This window comes from Acanthaster planci, linkage group LG06 (genome assembly GCF_054643075.1).
Source record: "Acanthaster planci isolate LZ-2023a linkage group LG06, COTS_SCS, whole genome shotgun sequence".
NCBI classification, from domain to species: domain Eukaryota; kingdom Metazoa; phylum Echinodermata; class Asteroidea; order Valvatida; family Acanthasteridae; genus Acanthaster; species Acanthaster planci.
In genome coordinates, this window is record NC_141782.1 from 8,370,917 (window position 1) to 8,396,205 (window position 25,289).

The 25,289-nt window shown below is 40.4% G+C and overlaps 1 protein-coding gene across 6 annotated transcripts in view; it reads left to right on the forward strand.

Annotated features, from left to right (window-relative positions):
• The window catches only part of LOC110975602 (uncharacterized), a 90,494-nt gene that overhangs the window by 26,481 nt on the left and 38,724 nt on the right, over positions 1 to 25,289 (forward strand). For 5 of the 6 annotated variants that reach the window (XM_087138513.1, XM_087138514.1, XM_022228190.2 and 2 more), the window contains exon 2: positions 19,160 to 19,346. In XM_087138513.1, coding sequence (XP_086994639.1) covers positions 19,160 to 19,346 — 187 coding nt within the window. Of the gene's footprint in view, positions 1 to 19,159; positions 19,347 to 22,908; positions 23,288 to 25,289 lie in introns of those variants that run through there. The other variant, XM_087138519.1, reaches the window with a different exon arrangement.

Below are 25,289 nucleotides of genomic sequence, written 5' to 3' on the forward strand. Positions count from 1 at the left end.
ATGCCAAGGCTGCGTGAGCCTTCACTTGCCGCAACATTTTTGCCGGTGGAAGAGGGAATGTAACAAAAAAACCAACATATTTTTGCAAGGGAAAATTATGTATCTTGGCCTTGATTGTAGGGAAATTTTGAAACGGCGTGCTGCTTTAACACTCAATACACGTCAGCCACAATTTACTTGCCATGTAATGTTTCGCCCTGCCACCCTTTTGTAAGGAAATGGAAATGGGAGGGGCAGGCAATGGAAAAGTTTGGGGGGAGGACAGCTACTGTGGCTGATTTCAGCATCTAGCAGATTGACTCTGACACAAGGAAATGTTTTGTTTGTGTATGAGATTCTTGAGTTCTCCCGATGAGGCTCAGTTAAACTCAGGCTCTGCAATCGCACGTTGCTTGTTTTTTGAGTGATCTCCACTCCAAGGTCACAGTCTTATCCATTTCAGCTCCCTGAGATGACAAATACAGCAGACATTGCCTTGAACTTTCCTGCTTCATTCCAGAAGTGAACATTTCTACGTGACTGTTTCCACCCCCACTCTTTTTTTTTTCATTTCAATCACATTTTGTTTGGTAATTACAAGAAAGGTTCACTTCAGGAATGGCTCTTACATGTACTTGAGTGTTTTCTGCAATATATGGATATTGCAGGATAGCATGTAGTCGCATTAGGGTGGAGTTGATCAGAAGGATAATCATTTTGCCCCCATGTTTGGCAGTTCAGGAGGAAATAAACTGGATGCTTTGGGTGGTCGAAATGAGAAAAATAAACATGATAAACATTTGCTCAAGGGATTAACTGTTGTTATGCCCCCTCATTGAAATCAAAAGGGCATACTATCTCTGCCTTGTCCTGCAGTGTGTTTGTGTGGCTGGAATATTCTTGTTAGTGCAATTACTTGAGCAATACTTCACATATGAACTTACAATTGGTTTGTGATTTGCTTTTGATAATCCTGAGAAGCTTAATATTGCATTTGGGCTTGAAAGGTCAAAAGTTAAGGTCACAACTCCTTGTGAGTGTGTTAACCTGAGAAATATGTTGCTATGAACTTCAGATTTAGTTTGTGGATTTCTATACAAAACCATAGAGCTACAACCCACAAAACCTATTGCATTTAGAGCTCAAAGGTCAAGGTCACAATAACTTAACAGAAATCTTGTCAGTGCATGAGAAATACCATGTAGGAACTTCAGATTCAGCTTGTGCATTGTTTTTGTAAGCCTAAAAGGTCAAGGGTGAAGGTTACAATGGCTGAAAGAGAACAAAATCTTGTGCTTGATCCAAAATTAAAGACATGGGTTTTGGCATGGGCTTGGTTGGGTGTTTGTGTTTGTTAACACATCATTCTTGTTTTCTGTATTCACCAGAAGAGTTCCGTGGCCCGGGATGAGGGTGGGGGTGGTGTTAAGGGTACTTTCAATTTTCAAATCAGAGTTAATGATGATGGGAGAGTCCTTGATTTTCCCGGGAACCTGCCAGAATCTTGCTCTGTGCAGGAAACCAGCATTACATTGTTTGTTACTGCAAGTTCACCTCCAAGATGCATCAAGTCCCATCCCTCCTCATGACTAAACTCATCCTCAATCATTCATAGTTCTTCCAAGACCTCTCGATGAACTCTGAAGGCAGAATGGTTGACAACATGGTTTCCAACATGTACGATGCTATGATAACCAGGTTTCTGCCCCATGTGGTCATGCAAAAGAAAGTTGCTTCTGTTGGCAACGCTTTCTTGCCGATTGCATTTACTGGATCAAACGTGTAACGATGCCATACGTCTCTCAGCATTTTGAAGGGAGAGCTATGAATAATCAGCCGTTGGATTTTGATTTGCATTGGAATTGGACATGTTGCTGCAATAGAGTTCGTCAACAGCTGCTTCTTGGTCAACATACACGCACAGTGCCCCTTCAAGAGGATAACCAATCTGTTTTCTTTTCAGTGAATATAGTAGATTTATAAATACTTTGACATAGGGTACAAATTTAAAAAAATCCTCTGCAATTTACAGACAGATTTCTTGGGGGATTAACTTCAATCCCTTGGTCGTTGTTTCTCTACTGGCAACCTGCACCAGTTCCCTGAAGTCAAATTATAGTCCTGCTGAGTATCCCACTTGTACGTTAATGCACATATACATGTTTCGCAGGTGCGGAGACAAGCACATTATTTCACCTATTATGTGGGGACCAAAAATGATTGTGGGGACAGACAAATTGCCCACAACTTGGTTCTTAATTTGCCTCACAAAAGAAACTGTCCCCTTAACTTAGTGAAGGTCTGCCCGCAAATGCTTGTTTCACATGTGGATGTTCCTTTATTCTCCTGTGGTTAAGAAAACTCATAGAAAATGCTCCTTTGATAACTCCTTTGAGCTGGATTTTGATGATTTTCTGGACTGGTCTTCATTTTGCCACAAGTAAACCTGGTCCCACAATGCCTCTGAAGTGGTTTCTCAGAGAGGGGAAAACACTGTGTGGACAAACAGTACATACATGTACATGTGTACATGTATATGTATGCAAGTCCACACAACCTTTTTTGACCTTACAATTGTGGACATCTTTTGTTGTGAGGTCCACTCTACGTTACTGGTATGTATACCACACTTGTGCACTCTCCAGGTACCTGCATAAAATGGAACATGATTTAACCACACCAGTTGAAAGTAATACATGCACCGATAAATGCCAGGGTGATGCAGTCTTGTAGAAATTCTTAAATTCTGGCTAGACGAGGAGGGATTAGGAAGGAGAATCAGCAGAGGAGATGTTGGGGCACCACAGGCCCCAATTTTTTATATTCATCAGCAAAATAAGCCCTGTCGGCAAATTGTTTTAAGTTTTGGGTGAAGGAAGTGTTAGATCATGTTCAGTCACATATTTATTGAACAGCACCCCTGGTGTCTGCTCTGATGAGAAGCACTCTCTCACCTGCAAAGAAAAAGGCCAGTGGGAAAGAAATTCACTAGGCACTTGATGCTCAAATGAAGGACTATTCTCAGTATGCTCCTTGCTAAAGTCGCTTAAACCTTGCGAGCATGGGGTGTTTTCACACCAAAGGAATGTCTTTCCTAAGAAAAAACATGCTATTTCTTGTTCTTGCACAGAGCATATTGGGTAACATCTACATGTGGGTAACCCTAAAAAAATAGTCCAACTACCTTTTCGCAATTTTCCTGTGAGTGTTCACGCAAGTATGTTTTCTCGCAGTTCTCCCCCCCCCATCCAACGTGGTCTAGCAACACCCCTCGGTTGAGGTTTCATAATGACGATGCAGATCAATCATGAAGTGCACACCCTGCCTATGTGTGGTCTGCAGGTCAGAAACATATACGTACATAGTCTGTCAATACCCCTGGTAGGATACGTCTCGATCATCACAAAGGGGTCAGGTGACTGCTCTGCACAAATGATTTCACTTCGCCACATGATTCAGCCTTGTTTTTCTTTGACACATCTTGCTATCACCTCTGAGTTCAAAGAAGACAGTTACTGGCACATGTACATGTAATTCTAATAATAATTGTAAGGGAGCAGTCTCATTGTTGAGCATCGTTGAGTTATACATTGGGCAACTGCTTGAGCGACATAGATATCTGCTTGGGTGCGAGTGCCAGTGCGTGGTATAAATAAGTACTACAGTTCTCAGGTGTACACTTTCGATGAAGATGAATGACAGATGCATGGTTTAACGTGTATAGGACTGTGCAGTTGTTCCGAATTTTCAATAGGCCAAACGTCAATTCTGACAAGCCTCTGTTGCACCGACAGAACTGTTCCAGACATTTCCACAATCTCCTCTTTGTCGGGCAGTGAAACTGACATTGTTCACGGCTGAAAAGCTTCTCAAGTGCAAATTTCAAGGTACCTTCATTGCAGCACCACAAAATGAGAAGGATCATTTTGAGCAGGCATTCCACTCGAAACTCTGTTGTAGATAGTGCAACAAGTTCTCACATACACGTACGTGTATGTGAACTTGTATCATCATGCACATATACATGTAGTGCTGTACACATGATTGGCAACAAGAGAAGATTTAGATGTAATATCTGCCTTGGGATTTTTTGTTTCAGGCTTTTGATTAAATCTGTATTTAGTGAACTGCTGTTGTTGATGCCAGCACAGTGTGACGGGCCGCTTGTTTCTCAATAGGAATGCAATTTTTTTACTTTTGCAGAAAGCAATGAATTTGCACAGAGTTTAGGACTGCGTGGTTTGGAGCGGCAGCTGTTTGTGATGCAAATGCCGCAGATGTCAATTCATTTTTTCGCATGCACGAAAGTGATAGGCCAACTCATCTGGAATGCGTGTACATGTACGTGTCTGGGCTGACCCGTCTCTTACTTGGATTCCTCATCGGCTTACTTGAATCACAGTCACTAGTGCTCTGTACCCAGCTCTTAGATTGCTAAATCTCAACTCGTTCTCCCCGGGGGGAGAGAGTCATTGTTCTAACTTTACCAAGGGGTCTTTTAATGCATGATCAGGCAAAATCTTTTAAAACCTTCCAAACCAGATTGGCCAGCCACTAGAGAAATCTTCACATCTGCATGAATGTAAATCACAGTGCCTGCCACACTTTGTCACTTCAGCAATGGCCCAATCCCATACCTTATGCATATTCTCATCCCCAGTTGTGCTATAAGTTAGAATAATTGCATGTATATGTAGGTCCCCAAAACATTGATGTTGTGTTGTACACCGGAGAGAGAAGGAGGAATGAGACAGATGGGTTCATCCAGATGAGTGGCTGTTTTGCCAGTTGGCCACTGGTAGGCTTGATATCTCGGGTGATGTCACTAATGTGCTTATATTTGGACTGAGGACACCTCTCTTCCAGAGCTACAAGAAGTGTGTACGTATTAGGGTGATATTTGATTATTTGGCATTGCCTGTCATCAGCATGATGTTCTTATGAAATGTAAGACTGTTACCATTCTAGAGATTGTTAGGAAAAAGTCAGATTACATGTACATATATGTAGCTTGCTCAGGTGACGCTTGAACCCACAGGTGGGCCATGCAACTGCCGATATTTTTTTATAATCTTGTTGTATAAGTTAAAAAAAAAATCAACTACAAAAGTAAAAAAGAAGTAAAATATAAATTCAAAAATCAGTGTTGAAATCCCTGGAATCTGCATTTCGAGAGTCGAAGAATAGACGTAAGGAAAGCATTTTTTCAATTAATTTTACCTTTGTCAATATTTTTAATTACTGTGTAGCAGTTTGTCAGCCAGCCAGATATTTCCATATGCGAAATATAGTTCAAGGAGGAATGCTGTTACTTTGATGAAATGCAGATGATGTTGTAAGTGTGGTTTGCTGTGCCCGTTATCTAGGCCTCGACTGTAATTACCAGTGCATTATAGAGCCAGTGGCTGGGAAATATCTTTGTGAGTATTTATGTTGGTGTCTGCCCACATATGTGCTCGTTTACATTACGCGGAAGCTACGTTTACTGCTTCCTGGATAGAAATTATGTGCCAAGCCCAGAGAAACTGGGTTAAATTTGGCCATTACTCCATATCCCGTTGCATGGTCGTACATGTAGGGCATCATATTCCCTGTCAGGATTTACTTTGCCTTGATTGCACTCAAGCGTGGTTGCATTAGTCTTTTGAGGCATCCCACAAATATGCAAATTAAGCTATTTTGGGAGAGACATCTAGCGCTGTGCTTGTGTTATGTCATCAGTCATATATATTGTTCGGTTGTTAACTCTGCATGTGTCAATTTCAAATAACTGCAAAGCTCATATTCTTGCAAAGCACAGAACTGAGCAAAACAGGTTACCAGCCAGAGAGTCAGGGTTTCTGTCTTCCTTGTGATTGGTTTCTGAATATATTTGCTTTGCACACAAATTTTGTAAGCAGGATGTTCTCCTTAGCAGCTCCATGATATTAGGTCCACGTCAGCATTAATTACCAGGCTCTTGTGAAATTCCCTTACCTCTGTGGAAGAAATACAGACAATGTGTGTATACCTCAAACTTGTTAATAAACTAAATATATTTCTTTTATTGACCTACTGTACATGTATTTGTCAACTTGTGGAAGATAAGTTTATGCACTGTAGCTTGCCCCATCCCCCACCCCTGGCGTTGGTTACTAGACTCCTAGCCATGTAACTCTGGTCAGTGTGAGTCACATGGTCCAAGGTACCACATGAACACTGTTACAAGGGATGAATTACGTGTACGTACATGTACATTGCAGTGTGGGGCAATCATTCCGGGGTAAAGCTAGGATAATTATAATGCACAATTTTGTAGGAATTGGGTTCATAAGTGTGACGTCACTTCCGTTCAAACCAAGCCCACTGCACACAGGCTACATGGAACCATAGAACTGGAAGGTAACATGCAACTTGAGTGCTCACCCAATGAAAGCTTGTAATCAGTGGTGCTCGAGTGTGTATGACAAAGTCACTTAAGAACCGGATAGATTTTAAAGTTAGCATTTGATTGATGTGCAAAGGTTTGTCATGTTTTTACTGCAGTGTAGGTTCCATGCATAAACATGAGGGAGAGAGTTTTGATCTACTTTAGGGTAAAACACAGAATGTGCTCGCTTGTTGACACGTCAGACGCAGCGTAAGTACAGTGATGGAACTGAACTAAAGTCACCTTATCATAAGTGAATCAATCAGTGGTTTGAGTGACATGCTGTTGCCCTATATGTACGCATATGCAGTAGACGCAAATGGATGAACACACTTGGAGTTAAAGCCTGATGATCTGACTGAGGGGCCGACCTACATGCACTTTTTGTTTGAACCCACTGCCTGCTTTAGTGATCGACCCTTTGACCTGATTGTAGTTGAAGGTAGCTTATAGGATTTGCATGTTTTGTAGTTTGTCAAAATCAGCCAATTTTGGGGTTTGTGATTTGCTTGGTGTATCATCCCATAAACTTGTTTCATTTTTTGAGATTACTGTTGTGAGAAAATCAAGAAAAACACCGTTCATTTTGAACCCAAGAAACGCAGCTCATTTAATTTGTCTTGCAAAAATCCATGGGCCACAGGACGCTCCTGAGTGTCTGTACAATGCACAGGAGGTGAGGTCGAACTGCAGACCGATTATAGCCCTAAGAAATGCATTTTTCCCATGGCTTCGCATAGCTCTAGTGATTAGCATATTAACCTTCTACATGTAGTTTGTGTTTCCTCTTCAACAATGCAACAACATGTATGTCTAATAAACAACATTTCATCGGGCAGTGAAGTGACTGCAGTCACCACACAGTCATTGCACGACACATGTACATTTACATGTGCATGATCGACCACACAGTCATTGTTCGCTCTCGACACTTCCACACACCATCAGTGCCCATCATAAACACTTTATAAATAAACAAATATGGTAACTATCCTTGCATTTTGGGCTTGAGAGTTACTGTTATTGGAAAAACAAAAAGCTAGATGTTTTGAAATTGGAGGTTTAGTTTGAGAAAACCAGGCTACGGTTCGAGAGCTGCCATTAGACCATATCATTATTTTAAGGAGTGATTGCGAGGTGATATATTCACATGAGGTAAACTTCCAAAGTTTCATAATGAAACTTTAATTTTAAACCAGTCCAAATTCTCCGTTAGACTGTAAGTTACGGTTATGTATCTAGTTTGTTAGTTAATAATGAGTTTAGGCTTACCGAAGGTGTGTTGGCAGTTTGTATAGACTTAATAATATAGACTGTATAGACATTAACATATTCTCTTCCAACAGCTCAGTGCTTCACACATATTTTCGTTGGGCCCGATAACCATAAGAGTCCTCATTCCTCCAACAGGTGAAGGATTGAGGACTGTTAGGTTTAATCAGTTGCGGTATTTGAATGAACTGTATTTCCCAAAGATTGTCCGTCCGGACAATCGGTGGCAAAAAATGTAAAATTTCCTGTTTTCTCGGAAATGACAGCATTCCTGACAGTAATATTTCACGGAATGTCTGACACTATTATTACTTACATTTACTGGAAGATATTTCAAGATAATTTAACAGTCCCGTTGTTGAGACCTTGGAAATCCTTTACACTGCCTTAAAAGAGCACCTCTAAGGAAAATGTGTTTTCCCTGATTTTTATCTGTTCAAATAAATATGGAAGCATCCAAATCAAATGCAGTGTCATTTGCCTTCAGAACTCAACTACATGTATAACAAACATAAAAGGGCTTTTTTCTGTTCATGCCAAGATGCGAATTCTGAATGTAGATTGCGTCATTCAGAGAAAACAGAGAGAATGAGGGGAACCCTGGCCCTGTATTTGTGGTGGATAAACCCTTGTGCATGCCAAACAATGGCTACATGGCTTTACTTGGCCAACCAGTGGTGGTAATACATGTACATGTACATGTACATGCATGCACCTGCCTTATTTGCATATGGGAAAGTCCATTTTGAAGTTAAGAAACATGTGCTTGACTTTTTGTGCAGACTAGATTAGCTTTTTTGCATTGTAATGCTGAAGGGACTGTGCTAAGAAATTGTGATTGTGGCTGCTAATAACACATGCAACCACTAGTAACCAGCGGCTACATCCAGTTCCCACAGACATGTGTTATTTTTGGCCATAGCTGGTTCATTTAGACATGGCTTTTAAAAGCCTCCTTGTGTGTAGACACGCATGTGGGTTGAGGAACATGTTTTGTGCGTGATATTTTTCACTCCAAAGAAAGTCTTCCTTAAATAATGTACTGCTATTCATGCATTACTAATTCTTCCCAAATTAAAAATTGATGAAAAAGAAAAATCCCCGAAAGTACAGTTTGTGCAGTGATGCAGAGGGAAGGTCGTCTCCAGTGATATGTACTTGCCGGTGCAAATAGTGAAGAATAGTACAAAGAATTTACCAAAATACAGTAGTGTTTCATTAGCACAGTAGGCTCTTTGATGCATGTTGGAAAAAATTAATGGATTTCTTTTTCTATTTATTTACCCTGGTATGTTTTTGAATCATTCTTTTGTGTTCTTCAATATATGTATATGCAGGTTTCTGTATCTCCAGGAGGGGACACCTTAAAGTTTATACTGAACAGTGATTATGGCAGAGGATGTATGTGTATGTGTTTGAACAAATGAGAATATTCTTTGTCAAAATAAAAAGACGTGAAGTCAGGACTTCTGCCAACAGTCGGTCCCATTTCCTGATGATGAATAAACAATGTCAACATGTTATTTGAATGTTCAGGCTTATCTGGCAGCTTAAGTTAGAAGCCATTACGTCAATGGCACTGTGCTCTTATGCAGGTGGTATGCAGGCCTGTACATGAACCTCCTTGACCAATCGAGTGTTGTGGTTTGCCAAGTGCACACCGCGTCTCAAATTTGAGAATGCACAGGTGAGCCTTGTGTCTCTGCGGTAATGGCATCTCCTTGGATAAGAAGTCTGTAACACTAACAGTAGCAAGAGACTGAATCTGATACTTGGCATATGATTTATATACGGCAGATCATAAGCTATTGTCGTTGAAACACTTTTACACACATGTACATGTACATGTATGCTTGTACTTGCTCTGCAGTTGTGGGAACAAACACTTGTGAATACACCAAATTTTGTTGGGACTGAAAATGTTGTGGGGACAGAGAAATGTCCTCACAACTTACTCCTAATTTGTCTTACAAAAGAAATTGATACCTCAATTGGCCCGGCGACGGCCTTGTCTACACAGACCTACTGAAAACATAAAATTAAAATTACACCCTTTTTGCGTGTCAATGGACACAAAAAATTTTTTTCCACAGGACATGTGATTGCAAAAATATTTATTGTGTGGCAAAGTGTCCTTGTGTCACTTTACCAAAGAGGACGGAACACACAGGGAACAAAGGATGTTTCCCTGTCCTCGGTGGTCAGTCTGTCGTCCCCAGTGGTAAGTGTCTTTGCTCAGTCTGGACAGTGTTACAGTATGTTGTAGGAACAATAGACCTTTTTCACCCAGGTGACTAAATGTAAACAACACCACCACATGTGGACCACCTTGGCCACGCATATATTATATTCTTATGGGCAGCTTCAACCATGGAGAAAGGACACAGAAGGAGTTTCAACTCAGGCACATCAAAGTGCTCGATGATCATCATCGCTGCCCGGTCAGATGAACAATAGTAAACATTCCAAAAATATCTGATTACTGCCTGCAGCTTAGCTGGACAAGTGGGGCCAGTAATATATTAACAATATTTGAGGTGTTTTCTTTGGAATTAACCACAACTTATCGCAGTGAACAGGAAACAGAATGAAAAAATATCTAACATTAGATTTACTTTTGCCATTTTGAATGATTTTTTAAAAGATTTTGATGCCCTTTTCCATTATCCATGCATATGTTTGTAATTTCATTTTGTCACTCCAAAACATCAGTTTTCAAAGTCTTTGTACGAGTTTGGCTAAGACTGGCCAACAGCATGTTGAACACCACAGGACAGTTAAGTTCATGAAAAACAAAATGCGCTGTTTCATCACAGGGAGTGATCATGAGATCTCATAAAATACCTTTTTTGTGTAAATTCCATAATAAAAATGATTCAAATAAAACTCAAAATCTTACAAACAGCTTGGCTATTAATTCCCAAAAGAAGTCCAGAAGAAAGCATTCGATAAAGGGAACGACTGCACATGAACACTGCGGGTACAAAGCCTTATAAGAGCAACTGCGCAAGCACTAAATTTGATGTTGTTGTCAGATCATATCAAGCGCCAATGATGGCATGAATATGCAACTTCCTATACTGCAGTACACAACGCTTTAGGGATGCAGATTACGAATGAAAAATTGCGGTGATGATCATGGGGTACAAAGGGGGCTTATGGTTGCAAAACAAAGAGTGAGTAGCAAGCATGCCCTGCGCTCTGGCTATAGACAAACCAGGCATGCCAGAAAGCGGAAATTGGCCAGATGTCATAGCCCGGGCAGTTCAAACTTCTGTGTCCTTCCCCATGCTTTAACTCATTACCGTCACAGCACATCATAGGTCTGGCTCGATTGTGACATCACTGGAAAAAGGTCTATGGGGGTGTTGGTGACCAAGTGGTTAAGGCTTGTAACTCTTGACAAGAAGGTCATGGGTTCAAATCCAGCTGCTGGCCGTAAGTTGTGGCCTTAGGCAAGCTATTTATCTTCTGTTTGCATTTCTCCACACCAGGAGTGTAAATGGTTGCATCTGGGAAGCAACCTGCGAAGGATTGTCATGCGGCATCCCATCCAGGAGGGGACAGACATACATGTATTCTCAGTGGTGCCAAGAAAACTGTAGATAAACACGGACTGAAGAGCCTAATGGCGGAGAACAGACTTACATTACTTGCTTCAAAGGCATAATAGTCAACACAGTGCTCTCTTCTGGGTGGTAGAGCAAAAAGCGACTGTGCACCAGCACATGTACATTCTTTTTGTTCAGTCAGGTTTTCAGTCACATGAATTTTGATGCATTTGTCCGCATTCAGTTTACACAGATGTGCGCGGAAACACAAATGTCTTCCATGTCCCTTAACACACTGGTGGAAATCGCTAATAGAAATACCCCGGTTCAAAAAGGCACACACCTCCATGGACATGGTACGCTTCCTTAAATGTCTTTGCCTGTCATGTTACATGACATAAAAAACCTCTATACATGCATTCAGTTGGAAGCATTATCTCTTCACTTTTTGTATGTGCTTTACCAAAATAAATACTGGCATTCAGTGCCCTATGCACCTGTTCTTTCACGTCAATGTACATGTCCTGAATGTTTGTGTACATGTGCATAAATGTGTTGTGTCATTCTTACGGAACCTGAGCTGCTGAAGAACACGACTTTATCCTTCAAAATGATCCTGTTAAGTACATTTTCACTAGAATCTGCATGTTTCTCTTTATACTTTCTACATGTAACTACATGTGGACACTGTTTGAGTGACAAATTTTCAGTTTTATTGATTTCTTCTACACAAGATCTGTTAAAAGGCCTGCAAGCATAGGATACTTGTTACGGCATCTTGCCACTCATTTGGTCAGGTTGAATCTCTCCTGTGCCTGCCTTTCATTCTGGTAGCATCATGCTGATTGCTCTCAATGACCATCCAAATCCAGCATCGGGCAACTAACCGCTAGGTCAAGCAGGTCAGTGTCCCTGGCCACTGGACCGACTGTTGGGCCACATGCAGAGATAAACAGCTGGACTTGACCTGGTGCTGAAGAGAAAGCTGCTGGCGTTTCTAGGGGCTGTTGTTTTGGTCAGTGCTTGATAGTAGCATTTGGATGAGAGCATGATTAGATCAGGGATGCCAGTTTTCAGGCAAAAACCTGATTTCAGCCTTCTTTACTGGAAATGTTAGGCTAACAAGGTTTATTTAGGCTTCTGCGACCTTCATTTCAGGTTCTGGACAACTAACTAACTGGCTTGCATCCCTGTTAGATCCAACATTTGCTTTAAAGTTATCAGCAAAGAAAAGAGAAGTGAGAAATACGATAGCTACATGGTGTAAAGCAGGGAAGGTCCTGTACCCAGTGTTAACTAGAGTCATGCAGAGAATAAATCATGTAATATACTTCAATCCAAGGGTACGATACTACAGTAATTTAGATCATTGCCTTGATGGTCGTGCATGTACGACATACTCTGAAACAGATTTCTGAAAGTTGGCTCATTCTCACTTGAGTGTTTGTTTGTGTTTTTTAGAATCTTAACCACTGACTGTATTATTCCATGGTGCTCTTGCCTGGGTTTTGTCAGCCAAAAATGCTGTTTCAAACGACAAACACCACGTTTGTTCAAGATTTTTGCAACATTTTCCATAACATTGTCACTTTTTCAAAACCTTATACCAAAGTGATACAAATGTCTTGCTGCAGCCCATGACAGTTTGAGGGATGCACACACACTCAACCTCCACAGGCTATTTCTGGTGTATACAAACTTAATGGGAATCAGTCAAGTGTTTGGACCTCTGTATTGAAGACATTACGCAGAATAACATACAGAATTTGTTGGAACAGGTGTTGTTAAATGCCCTCTGTATTTTGACACGGGTAATCCCCTTGCATTTAGCTGTCATGTGGCATGAAGTGGTTAATGTGCGCCACTTGTATTTGCCCAAAGCTTAAATTTTTTTGTAAAGTATCCAGCTTTATACTGGTCTAATTGGAACTCTCCTGGCGAATCTTTCAGTGACTGACATGCACGCTTGGTCCTTATTGAACATTTGACTGTCTGAAGTAATTCAAATGTAAGGTACATATGTTGTAGTCATAACTATAAGCCTAAGTGCATGAAAATTAGTTTTTATTTGTTTACATGCTTACATGTATGACTCTTGACGTTAACATGCGTTGTGTAGTTCAGTCATTTTGAAGATTTTGCCCATCACGAAATGCAAAATACCTGCCAATTAACAAGCCTTCCTTCCCGCATGAAGCTGCTAATATTATTAAAACTTCCCAATCTGTTTATCTTGCAAAATAGCACCTCTGCACCACATTCATCCAAGTGCAGTCTACCTGCTCGTTTTCCCCAAGCGGGATGGTGGGAGATGCAGTGTCTTTCATGAGCCTTGAAATAAGCCCATACCCTTACGCTTGTGAATTGGCTTTTCAATTACACGCACTTACATCATAGGCAAGCACATTTTCACTTGAGGCTGTGCATGTGCATGTATATGGATCTGCTGGGATTCTGGAACCATTGAATTATTAAAATATTTCAGGCACCTACATGTAGGGAATGTGCATTCCGTATGTGTATTTACTAACATGTACAACCATTAGGATGATTTTTGTGTGTGTTTTGTATGTATTTTTGTATGGACTGATTGAACAGGAGTTCCCTTATATCTGACTTGGATATGGCATGTGCTTTTTTCACTCACAGTTTCGGAAACTTTGTTTTTGAATCTCAAAAGTTTTTATTTGCTGGTAGGACTCCTTCATGTATTTTCCTTCAGGGTGTTGCTTATTAGGCAAATGTGCAGGTATTGTGCAATCTTTTTTAGGCCAAATTTCCTTCATCTCGGGGGCCTTCTATGAAGCCATGAGCTGTCTGATGCTGAAGCAGTGGTATTAAAAATGGGCCTTTAAAAGTGCTAGTGTTGGACTTCAAATCAAATCAAATTAAATCAAGTCAACATTTATTTCAATTCTGTCATCATTTACATTAGAATCACGTGTGCTCTTAATTGCATAGTAATACATAGATACACAAAATATACATGTGTAAACACAATATCTTTATGAACATTTTGCACATAACAGTTGAATGATGGCAACATGAAGGAAAGTGGTGAATGCAGAGGTGAATTCAAGTGAAGACTTGGATGCAGCTCGTTAAATTAATCTCTCCCTTTTTGGAATAGGTACAAATCACAGTCGTTATCCAGTGCTGATTAAATTATGCCACTGAAGGCTTGAAGCACTATCCATTCTGGAACTAGATTCCACCAAAGATTGGCATTGTTCTGCCCCTGCTAAGGATATCCTCGTAAGATCTATGCATAGCTTTGATTGGTGGGCAGTCCTTCAGATTTGGTTGCTCGTACATGGGGGAAAACCAGTCTGAAATTCTAAGGCTAATAAAAAGGAAGCATTTCTGCCATACTTGAAGCTTGGTTTGTGTATATATGTGTCTGCATGTAGAATTATGACTAATTGCACAATTTGGCCATGACAGTCAGCAGAAAGATGTCTGAATAGGAAACTGTCCATCCCGGCTGTCATTATGCATGGATAAAAAAACCCCTAAACAACCACCTTAGTCACAAAGACATGCCCCTTGTCTCTCTTCTCCTCATTATATGATGGATTATTCAAGGATTTTTCCAGACCTGCTTTGGAGAACATGCGCAGATTCCAACACATGGGACTTCACAGCATTATAGAGACCTGTAGTTGTTGTTGTAAAAAAGAGGAGATTTAGTGGATTGGTTTTCCCTGTAGGTGAAGTCATAAAATTGTCTGTATTGATGTTCTTCACTGTGTCGTTGGGAGTATCTCTATGACTAAACCAGCTTTTATTTCATGTCTATAAACCAACTGCTTGTACCTGTATTTGCAGTGTGATTCTGACTACATTAGTTCTTAGTTTGTTACTCAGAAGGCACTGTTGATTTGCTGAGCCAGAATTCTCCCCTTTCAAAATTCCAGCAAATGCCATGCAAATTATGCTGTATTTGCCTTTGCTTTATTATACAGCAAAGTCGGGCTTAACATTTTGGGCATAGACACTAATAATAAAATTTGGGCTGTGTTAACCATGGAATCTTGAGCTTCTGGTGAGTGTTGTTTGCTTGCAAGGCTTGCACAGGAATTTGTGGGCCGACCGGGTAAGCACAAAATGGTTAGCTGTGAGATTTACATGTGGTGCATGACCCAACTTTTCTTGCCAAGACCGGCGTTGTTTTAATTTTGGGGGGGGGGCTCTGAACATAGTGCGAAATTTGACAGGGTCAGAGGGTGGAATAAAAATATGATAAAAGTTGCCCTAATTTACGTAAAGTAAATGGTCCAGGCATGGAGGATGAACACAACTTAATGAGAACACTTTCAAATAGGAGATCACGGATCATCAAGGATGTACATTACACACGTGATTTAGTTTTGTGCATATTTTATTTTTTAGTTCACTAAAAATACTGCATTAGTTGAAAATATTTTTGAAATTTCATTCTGAGTTGCCAGGAGAAGAGAATTTTTTTCAGAAATTGTACTACTCAGAGTTGGCAGATTTGCAAGGCAACAATCTAAAAATGCTGGACTGACCTAATAAATACCTGAACCATTAGTGTAGACATTAATGTAGATGAAAGATTTTTTTTCATTAATACGGTACCGGGTAAGCAGTCATGAAATTGGGCCTAGATATCACAAATAGAGTAGAAGGGTAAGCGAGATTGCTCCCTTGCCTAATTGGTTTTCCTGTTTTGCTGTTGCTCCAGGCGTTCACATTGAACAGGAATGTTACATGCCGGCATGATTGATGGGTTTGCACTTGAAGCAGCATTGAAAATTTGGGACACATTTGAACATACTGTTTAAACACACATTCTCCAAGCATGTTGACTGAACATCAGGAAGTCGCTGGAAATTTTTCCAGTCATGGTTAACATTTGTACAGTTACTTTTTGGCTGCTTTCAGCTAAGTGTATGATTGTGTGCTGTATCACTGTAATTTGAGCATTGGGAGAATAATGAAATACCCTTTACAGTAACCCGTTCAATTGTGAAAACTTTTGGCTGTTTGTTGGGGGTTAGCAAGTAATGGCTATTTTGTGTGTGTGTTTTTCTTCTATTTGAAAAAAATTCCCCTTCAAAACAAGGCTAGAATATCGGCAACCTCTACTTTTAAAGTATCTTTACATTTTGTTTCACTCAATTTTTAAAAACCTCTTACAAGTGGTGTACCAGCCCAAAATTTCCTTAGCAGCCTTGGAAGATTTCCCCTTACACAGCTGAAGGATTGAGGAGTCACCTGCAGAGGGCATTGCTAGAAAATATAAAACTCTTAACATTGTTGGCAGTTGACGACGTGCATAGATGAAAAAAGGAACAGATTCCTAACAGTACTTATAAGCAAGGATTGCCAGTATGCATGTTTGTTGCCAGGTACCCTCTTATGCAGGCTTCGAACTTGACAGCGGCCACCAGCAGCCAAATACCGCGATGCCCCAGCAAAGTGCCATGATGCCTTTTAAAATAATATGTATCTTCCTGCCAAGTTGGTCGACATGCCCCGCCCACTGATTCCGCTTCTTTATGTATATACTCAAAAGTGGTTTTTATGTTTTGACCATTATGAATGACAAAATGTTTTGGGACATTGTGTAAGGCATCATGGCGGTTCTCCATATACTTGCAGGGCACACATGCACGACATGCGTTCAGATCCTACGTACATCGTGCATTATGTACATGTACTGTAGGCTGCATACGAATCTGTTGTCTAGAGCTGTAGGTGTACTTGTAGATGTAGTTCTTCACTCCGTTGGAAATGCGCAGAGACGCGCATGCAGACACAAGCAGAAAATAGACCTAGCCTAAGCTTCGGAAGCCCATTTCGGACACGGCTGTAATAAGTACAGCAGTAGAGAACTTGGCATGGCAACCATATCAAACATAGGTGAATTGCACCATAAACATGGCATCAGGCTGGTCGTATATGTATATATAGACTGGCTGCCAGTCCTCATACAGAGTTGCACATTTTTCACAGATTCTGGGGTGCAGTGGGCTTGGTGTATGACTGTATTATGGGGCCTGAGTTATGGGGCTGGGAGTGGGATCCAGTCTGGGTTTTCTCTGGCTGTTGTGCTTGCATAATTATTCGTACACACTCTAATCCATGTATTGGTTTTAAGTAATAGACAGGACAATCCAACATCAAACGATAAATAGCAGATATCCTTAGTATTTATTGATGTTTACCAGTGCTTTATTTTTACAATGATTCAGTGTCATTGCACAGCTTATGAATAATGAACGACAATGAAAACATATGGCTTGGAACTTGGAAAGTTAAACACCCTCTTGATATTGAAGGAAAGAACAAACTTGGCAAATGAATCAATCAACAAGTAGCATTTTGAAAATGGCCTTGGTGCCCTTTCCAGTTGTCTGGTATGTCCCCTTTTTTGAAAAGCTTTTGAGGCCAGTGGCCTTCCACTCCCCTCTGAAGCTTAAGGTTGAAGCCTGCACGTTTGTCCAGTTGTTAAGGTGAAAATGTCTTAAACATTTGCATAAATATGTGCAAATGCTGAAATTTTAGTTTTCATGTGCGATGTACATGCAAAGTATTGTATGCTGAAATCCTCCCATTTTTGACAATTTTATCAGAAATTAACATTGATACTTTTGCCTTAGCATTTCTTGTGTCTAACAGTAACAGGTCATGGCAACACAGCTTGGGAGCACTTGCAAAACTGTCAATATGTCATCCACAGAGGGGGCTATTCACAATCACCATAATTTGTTAATTTGCACTTCACTGCATGCATCAAGCTTTGTATGGTACAACTGAAATTCCTGCTATGTCTCAACATGTTAGAAGCTGGTCATTTCTCAATGAATCTAAATGAATACTTGAATTTTTAAATGTGTTTTTAATTTGTGACCGTGCACACTTATTCATGTAAACCTTTGCAAGCAGCTTTGGTTGAATGTTTCTTGAAGTGGATGGTAGAGGTGTAGAGGCAGTGTAGTACATGTACATATCTTTCTGTTGTATAGATGCATTATTTGTCGGCAGACGATTTATTTACTTGGGGTACAGCAGGCCTTGCGCTAACTTTTTTCCTGGCTAGCCCACTGGGCTAGTTAACTGGATATTTTACTAGCCCGTTTAGAGTTTTATTAGCCTGCGTATAAAAAAATTATCACCCTGTTGCACAAACATCACGTTTCGAAAAACACAAGTAAAAACACATCAACAATGACTCAGTTTTTGCGATCTTGTATTCATTTTCACAAAAAGCATTGTGTATTTTTTAAGTTGTAACAGGTAGGCTTATTCTGAATATTTCACAAGCCCACTGGGCAACCAAGGAACCAAATTAAAGTAGCCTGGTGCATTTTTCGCAAGAATTTGTACGCCTGGCTTGTACTATTTCGAGGCCTGTACAGGCACAGGTCCCACTTGCCATCTTCTTCTCCTTGCTTCAAACAGTGCTGTTAGTCATCTTTCACATCCACTGATTAGCCATTACGAAGCAAGCTGCCTTCAAGTTCATGTACAGCCTCAGTTAATTTCACCTCCTCATCCCTTCTTTGTCAATTTTACCATTATTATCTTCTTGAACATTGTAAAGAGGTGTCAATCAGCTCATGGGAATATTTCCAAGTTGATGCAGGCTCTAAGCATGTCCGAGTTCTGGAACGGAAAGTACATGGATATATGTTTCCTTGGTACTCTTTGCTGGTACCAAGCGCTCTAAATGAATTGATAGTGTAGACTACCCTTATCGGGTTGTGCATAGCACAGATGGCTTGGCACATCATTTCAGTGAAATTTTTTCAGATGAAATGATCCCCTTTTCTTGGCTTGGCATCTGTAGTGACTAACAATGCTCAGAAATGGCAGATGTTGGATCACGTGTACATTTGCACGTATGTTCATAAAGCAATAAAACAAAAATGTCAGAACTTGATATGTGCATGTCTCTGGTTTCTCTTCCTTTGTTCAGCCAATCAGCAACAACCGTGAGAGGAAACCGGGTGAGGGGCGCAACGAGTCAGTCATCGTCATCGACAGTGACAGTGACGGCGAGCGGGAGCATGTGTCCCTGCATCACCACGGCAACCCAGACTCTGTGCAATCCTCTCTGTCTCCCAAGTCTGGCAGCAGCAGCAACAGTCGGCCAGCGTCAGAAGGTAGGTCAAAATTTCAACTTCTGAACCCATTCCCAAACCCACATGAACAAGTCGTTTCTTTTTATCTCTCATGTGAACATATCCCTGTAAGGCATTCAGCAGGTCTTAAGCCCCAGGAATTGAAGTCCGGTGCGCAGTCTACACACTGCAGTACCAAGGGGGGATTTACAGTAGCTGATTGAAAATGCTTAAAGGGTAGACGCAATGAATTTTTCTTAGACAATTTTTCTGCAACATTTCACTCTTCTTCAATGTATGAACACTCTCTTATACTCTCATGTGGTTAAATGCACTGAAAAGTGCACTTTTTTAAAACTTCAAATTTTCCATGCTTTTCTAGGCAACTAGGGGCACCGTTGCTGTGATGTCATCCGGGGAATGCATAGTTCTCTGCGTGGGTTTTTCTATTAAAATAGTGAACTCACAATTACTTTCTGAAAACATTTCTGAGAAAAGCAAAAATGTTCACTTATTGCTGTGCACATAACCAATGAATTAGCAACAGAAAATTTAGTACAACAAAATCTACAATTCTATTTTTTTTGAAAACCAGTCCACCATCTATACCTTTGACATCAGAACCACAAACTGCAGGAAAATGTCCGTTTAAGATGACATGCAGTGGAAATGTGTGGTTTGGATCTTTGGCGTATAAACTCGGTTAGTTGTCAGAAAGACACAAGTAGCTCATCATCATAAATGACTTTCTGAAGTCACACACAAATCTCATAAACATCCCATGGCAAAATAAATATCTATTGTTAAGCATTCCCTACCAGATGCAAAAACAGCGGTGAATGTTGTGTGCATTACATTATTGGAAAGCACCAAAGCACATGTATGATGACATGGCCATGCCGATGTGCACAGCTGCACTGGAGTCTGCATGGCTCGTGTGTACTTTTCTTGATAATCACTTGTGACATGTAGATGTTATCAAAAGTTGGACCAGGGCAGAAGATACTGGCACCAGCAGAGTTTTACTTGGCTTTGCGCACGGTCCATTTCAGGCCTCCTTATTTTTTTTGGTGTTGAATGCTTTTTATGATCCTCATTAGATTCAGCCCTAGGTTTTGAAACCTTGTCTACCGCACATTGCAGCAAACTGAAGTCAGTTTTGCCCTGTAAATGGAGATCAGTGAAGTTTAGGGGAACAGGGTTTTGTCAATTTTTTTCTGGGAAACCTCAGGTTGAGAAAGAAACCACCGATATCAAAATGATATTGCCAATATTCCTCCAGTATTCGATACTTGTTGTAAGAGCAAGTCATTCCATTTAGGCCCCTTTATCCTTATGACACTTTGTTGTAATTGCTGTTCACAGCTGTTTACAGACCAGTGGTATGTGAATGCTTCCTATGTGAATGATTACATGTAAATTAACTCATTCAGTGAAGTTCTACCTAAACGTTGACCAAGTTTACTCCCACGAAATCTACCGATACTTGTTCTCTCTGCTCACCACTTTCATGAAAAAGGCAGAAGAATCAAGACAATGTTATCTGCTGTGTTCTTGTATGCTGCCCTCTTGTGGTAGCTTTTGGCCAGGTTGAGTGGTGTTTGCCAGAGTTGCTGTATGCACCTCCGTGACTGCAACGTAATGTACATGGGTCTCGCACTGGTGCAGGCACTTCTAATGCTGTTAAATTAATGTAGGCACACATATTGCGCATATTGATGAAAGCAGTGAAAAAAGTAGGGAAAAAAATCACAATTTGATATATGTGCATTTTTTTATGTTCGATATATTTGAATACAGTATTTTGATTTTTGCCCAAAATGTTGCTTTGTGAGAGTATTTTCTGAAGATTGTTTTCCCTTCCAATTTATGGATCATTCTTAATGTCAGTATTCATTGAAAGTAATACCAAACCTGTCTTTTATCACATTTAGGGTTGTTGCAAATTTTTTGATCTGCAGAAACTGCCCTTTTTAGGAAGATTAAATGTGATATTTTTAAAATGAAAATATGTACATGTATTTTGTGTTAAATTGTACCTGAATTTGAAATACAGGTGCTCAAGTTTGTGTCAAGTGGTCAAGAATGTCTTTGTCTTCAGTCAAGACATTCTTTGATTACATATTTTTCTTCATTGTGTGAAGCATACTGAAGGATAACGTCTTCCTAAATAAATCTATTTTATTAAGCTTGACCACCGAATCCCAAATGGAAGAAGTACATACATGCCTTTAAAAACATATTTGCAGTATAAATACCCATTTCCTTCATTATGCATGCTTTAAAAAAAAAGTTGTCAGTGTATGACATCAATTCCTGAATAATTGATCAGGTTCTAACAGTTCAGGCATAAATAATCTACCTGTGAACTATTCTTCATTGATTAGTTTATGGTATGTCCTGTCCTCTTGTCTCCCCCCTCCTTTCAGTGGCAGTACGGTCACCCCCGCCCCAATAATGCACCAATCCGGCTCAGCCCCAGACTGTGCATGCAGTGGAATCTGCACCTGTCCATCTGTTGTTATGCAAATGAAGGAGACACCTGATAATGACCAATCAATTACCATTGCCAGGCTCCTGAGCTACCCATCATCAGAGCAGGCAGTTGGAAGGGGAGGGGGTTGAAAGATTTGCATCATATTAGGGACACATTCTACATTTGACTATAAAGCAAGGAGAACGGATGCTATGAATTAGTGGACAATTTATCAGGGAAATGAGGGGGGAAATGATCTTAGAGTTTTCCAATGTGCTTCCAAATTACATGTAAGCTGGCTTTATTGATGAAATCACAAATGCATTGCCACTGATGGCATTTTGGTAACAAGTCTGACGTCTGAGCGTTATTATATGCTTCAAGGATTCTTGTAAACAACAATTTTTTTTTAAATCCTTTTTATAATGAATAATTTGGTTCAACCATAATTCAGTGCAAGTGGACTTTTTCATTGTGGAAATTAGGGGAAAAAAACCAACTTCATAATGATTTAATATAGCACTGCTTAAAGTGTAGACCTCACTGGTACCTTCTCTTATCGCAACATAAATTTCCATATCAGCTTTTGAGCACTGACAAGTTTTTTGTCAGGGATCCAGTGATATCAAACCAATGACATTAGCATTTGCCCCTCCTATCTGATTGGGGCTATCTTTATATACTAAATGGGTAGATACCATGGTCATTCAATACCAGGTTTGCTTGCGATAAACAAATAAACAGGGTCATGTGCCAGTCTTGATTGTGTACATGTGCACGCATGAAGGCTTGAGCAGTTCTTGTAACCTGCTGGAGTCATATGACTGGAATCTCCAATAAAAACAGATTGTTATGAGTAACAGTGTGACCTTTACACACCAACATTGGAAAAGGATGAAATACGAACAGAATTGGGCATAGAAGCTTTGTGAAGTTCTGAGGTTTTTGTTTTAGTTTTAAAAAAATGAAAATGATTTCAGCTTTTTTTTTCCCTCACTGGCTTGTCTTGCTTCCCCCTCCCAACTTACCCCTCTGTGTCCACCCGATTGTCCAGCGCTAATCTCCAGTCTTTTGTCAGGCGGATGCCCCAGAGATGGCTTGACCATGCTGGATGATCCAGGAAAACGGAAACTCGTTATTGATTGTTTCTTGCGAAGTGACTGTCGTGCACATGTACCAAGCCAGTTCGTAAGGGGTTGCAGCTTGAGCTGGTCCAAAGGTGCTTTGTTTGAAGTTAGCTGAGAGATAGCCATGGAAGTCTTGTTTGCACAGTTGTTTGTGTCGTGCATTGGAGCATTCTTGTGTCAGCATCGATCGGGGTGACCTGGCCCCTCAAACAAGAGTGCACTTCCTGAAATCTAGTTGTCAGACTGAATCATCAGCCGGAGGTAGAGAAGCATGGCAATACGGAAGAGGCTTACAGTGGCCTATCGTTTCATGTTTCCAAAGGAGAGAGTTGCAGCGTAAACTTCTTGGACTTGTTTGATGCAGGCAAGTCACTGTTACTGTAAGTTTTCCTTCCTCAGAAAACAGTCCTTTGAAAAGATTTCCCATTTAATTATCATTGTTGAAAAGGTTCAAATAGGTACAATGTAGTGTCTTGTTTTAGAGTAATTTTTAGCCGCAGATGGCGCTGTAATCTCAATTTGTTTGGGGAATGTTCCCTTGATTTTGTTTGGCATCCCTAAATTTACATTTATAGGGAGAGTAACACAAATCATGGTAGTCGAAAAGATTGCCAACTTGTCAGGCACGCTCTTCTTTATGAAGTTCCTTCATTTGTCAATTATTCAACTTGACTTTCAATTGAATTTTATTTAATTTATTCCGTGGGCAGGGAAGTAAACACTAAGCCGCTCACTTTACAGATGTGCCAGTAGCTGGAAGGTCCAGTAGGACAATGACAAGCCCAGAGGATGGTGATTAATGGGGCGCCAACATATTTTTTGACCTCCTTCTCCCCCCCCCCTTTAAAAAAAGTGTGATCTTTGTTGATACTGGCTAGATAGGTCTTTGCACACTGCCCTTTTTTTCTGTTAATGCTCGGATACTTGAATTGCAAGGCGGCTCAGGAAAGGTGAAAGTGAAATTCTGCTTGCGCAGAAAAGTGGAAATCCATCATTAAAGTGAAAAGCTATATTTCTTGGCTGAATTCATGTTACATTTGAATTTTTTTTTATTTTCAAGTACTGAATGGGACAGAAAAAAGTGGTTCTAGTAATGAATAATGTAGCTGTGGGTCAGAGTTGAACAACTGCATTTCCACTTACTGGTTGTATGTTGTTGACTGTTCACTTGCTACAAAAACCATCTGTTTAATATTAACATTAAGAATTGACACCTTATACCTTTTACCAGTTTCTCATTTCCTCGCATGTTAATTATTTCACCTGACGCATCTCCTGAATTTTCGTGTTAACAATTCCCTGCAGGAAAGTGGCATTGTAATAAACTGGGAATTTTTCATCATATGCCCAAGCACAGAATGTTGTTTGCTGTTCCATTTTTTTTTCCTGAGGAGCAGTTGTGGGGTTGGGGTGTTGTAGATAATTCTAACCCCCTGGTGATTTGTCACCTCCAAGAGTCTCCTGCCCCCTGGTGGCTATGAAGTGTTTTGTGCCCTTCAGTGGAGAGCGTTTATAACACCCTCCTGGAATATCACCGCTTGCAATCCGACCCAGGAGGACAGCCAGAGGTGCAAGACGCAAGCCGATCCATGCCAGGCGTGAAGAAGTTATTTTCTCAGCCTATACAATTAATTTTCTGACATCATATCTACAACCCCCCCCCATTCTTAATTTGCTGTTGGGTGATGTATTCATGGGGATGAGTGTGGAAAATGCATAGGGATAGTTACATCTACAGTGGCCAGACCATATTAATGAACACGTACATGTACATGCAGTCCAAACAATCATGCTGAAATTGAATTTGAGAAATTTATTAGAAATCTGGAAATAATACTTTCATTTGGAATGCCGTGTTTTAGTTGTTAAGTTAAATTTTATGCCATCCAAATTAAGGACAGTTTTGACTTCACTCAAGCGAGTGAAGTACCATATTTCCTATAGAGTATTCTTAATAAAATTCATGAATTCTAGTTCCATTTGTCATGTAATGGATTACCTACTGAGAAATGTTGAGGAAAATGAAATGGAAATGTTCCGGTTGGCAGTATACATTGACATTGTTTACATCTCCTCTGCCATCAAGACTCAGTCGTGTGCCCATAATCGACAAACCAATTTAACTGTGCATTCTGTAATTTTAAGCGGTCACCTTACACAAGTCGGGCGATTCCTTCTCAACCTCTTAAAGCTTCATTATGATAATGACATCGGCCCAGCAGCAATGCTGTGTCACGGCTCATGGGACACAGGTAGAGAACAGTAGTCCATTTAGATAATCGTCTGACGAGGGGCGGTGGATAATGAGGATACCTGGTTAGGAAGCATCCACTAAAGGTCGATACAAGATTAGTGGCCCACACCCTTGCTCCCAACTAAACA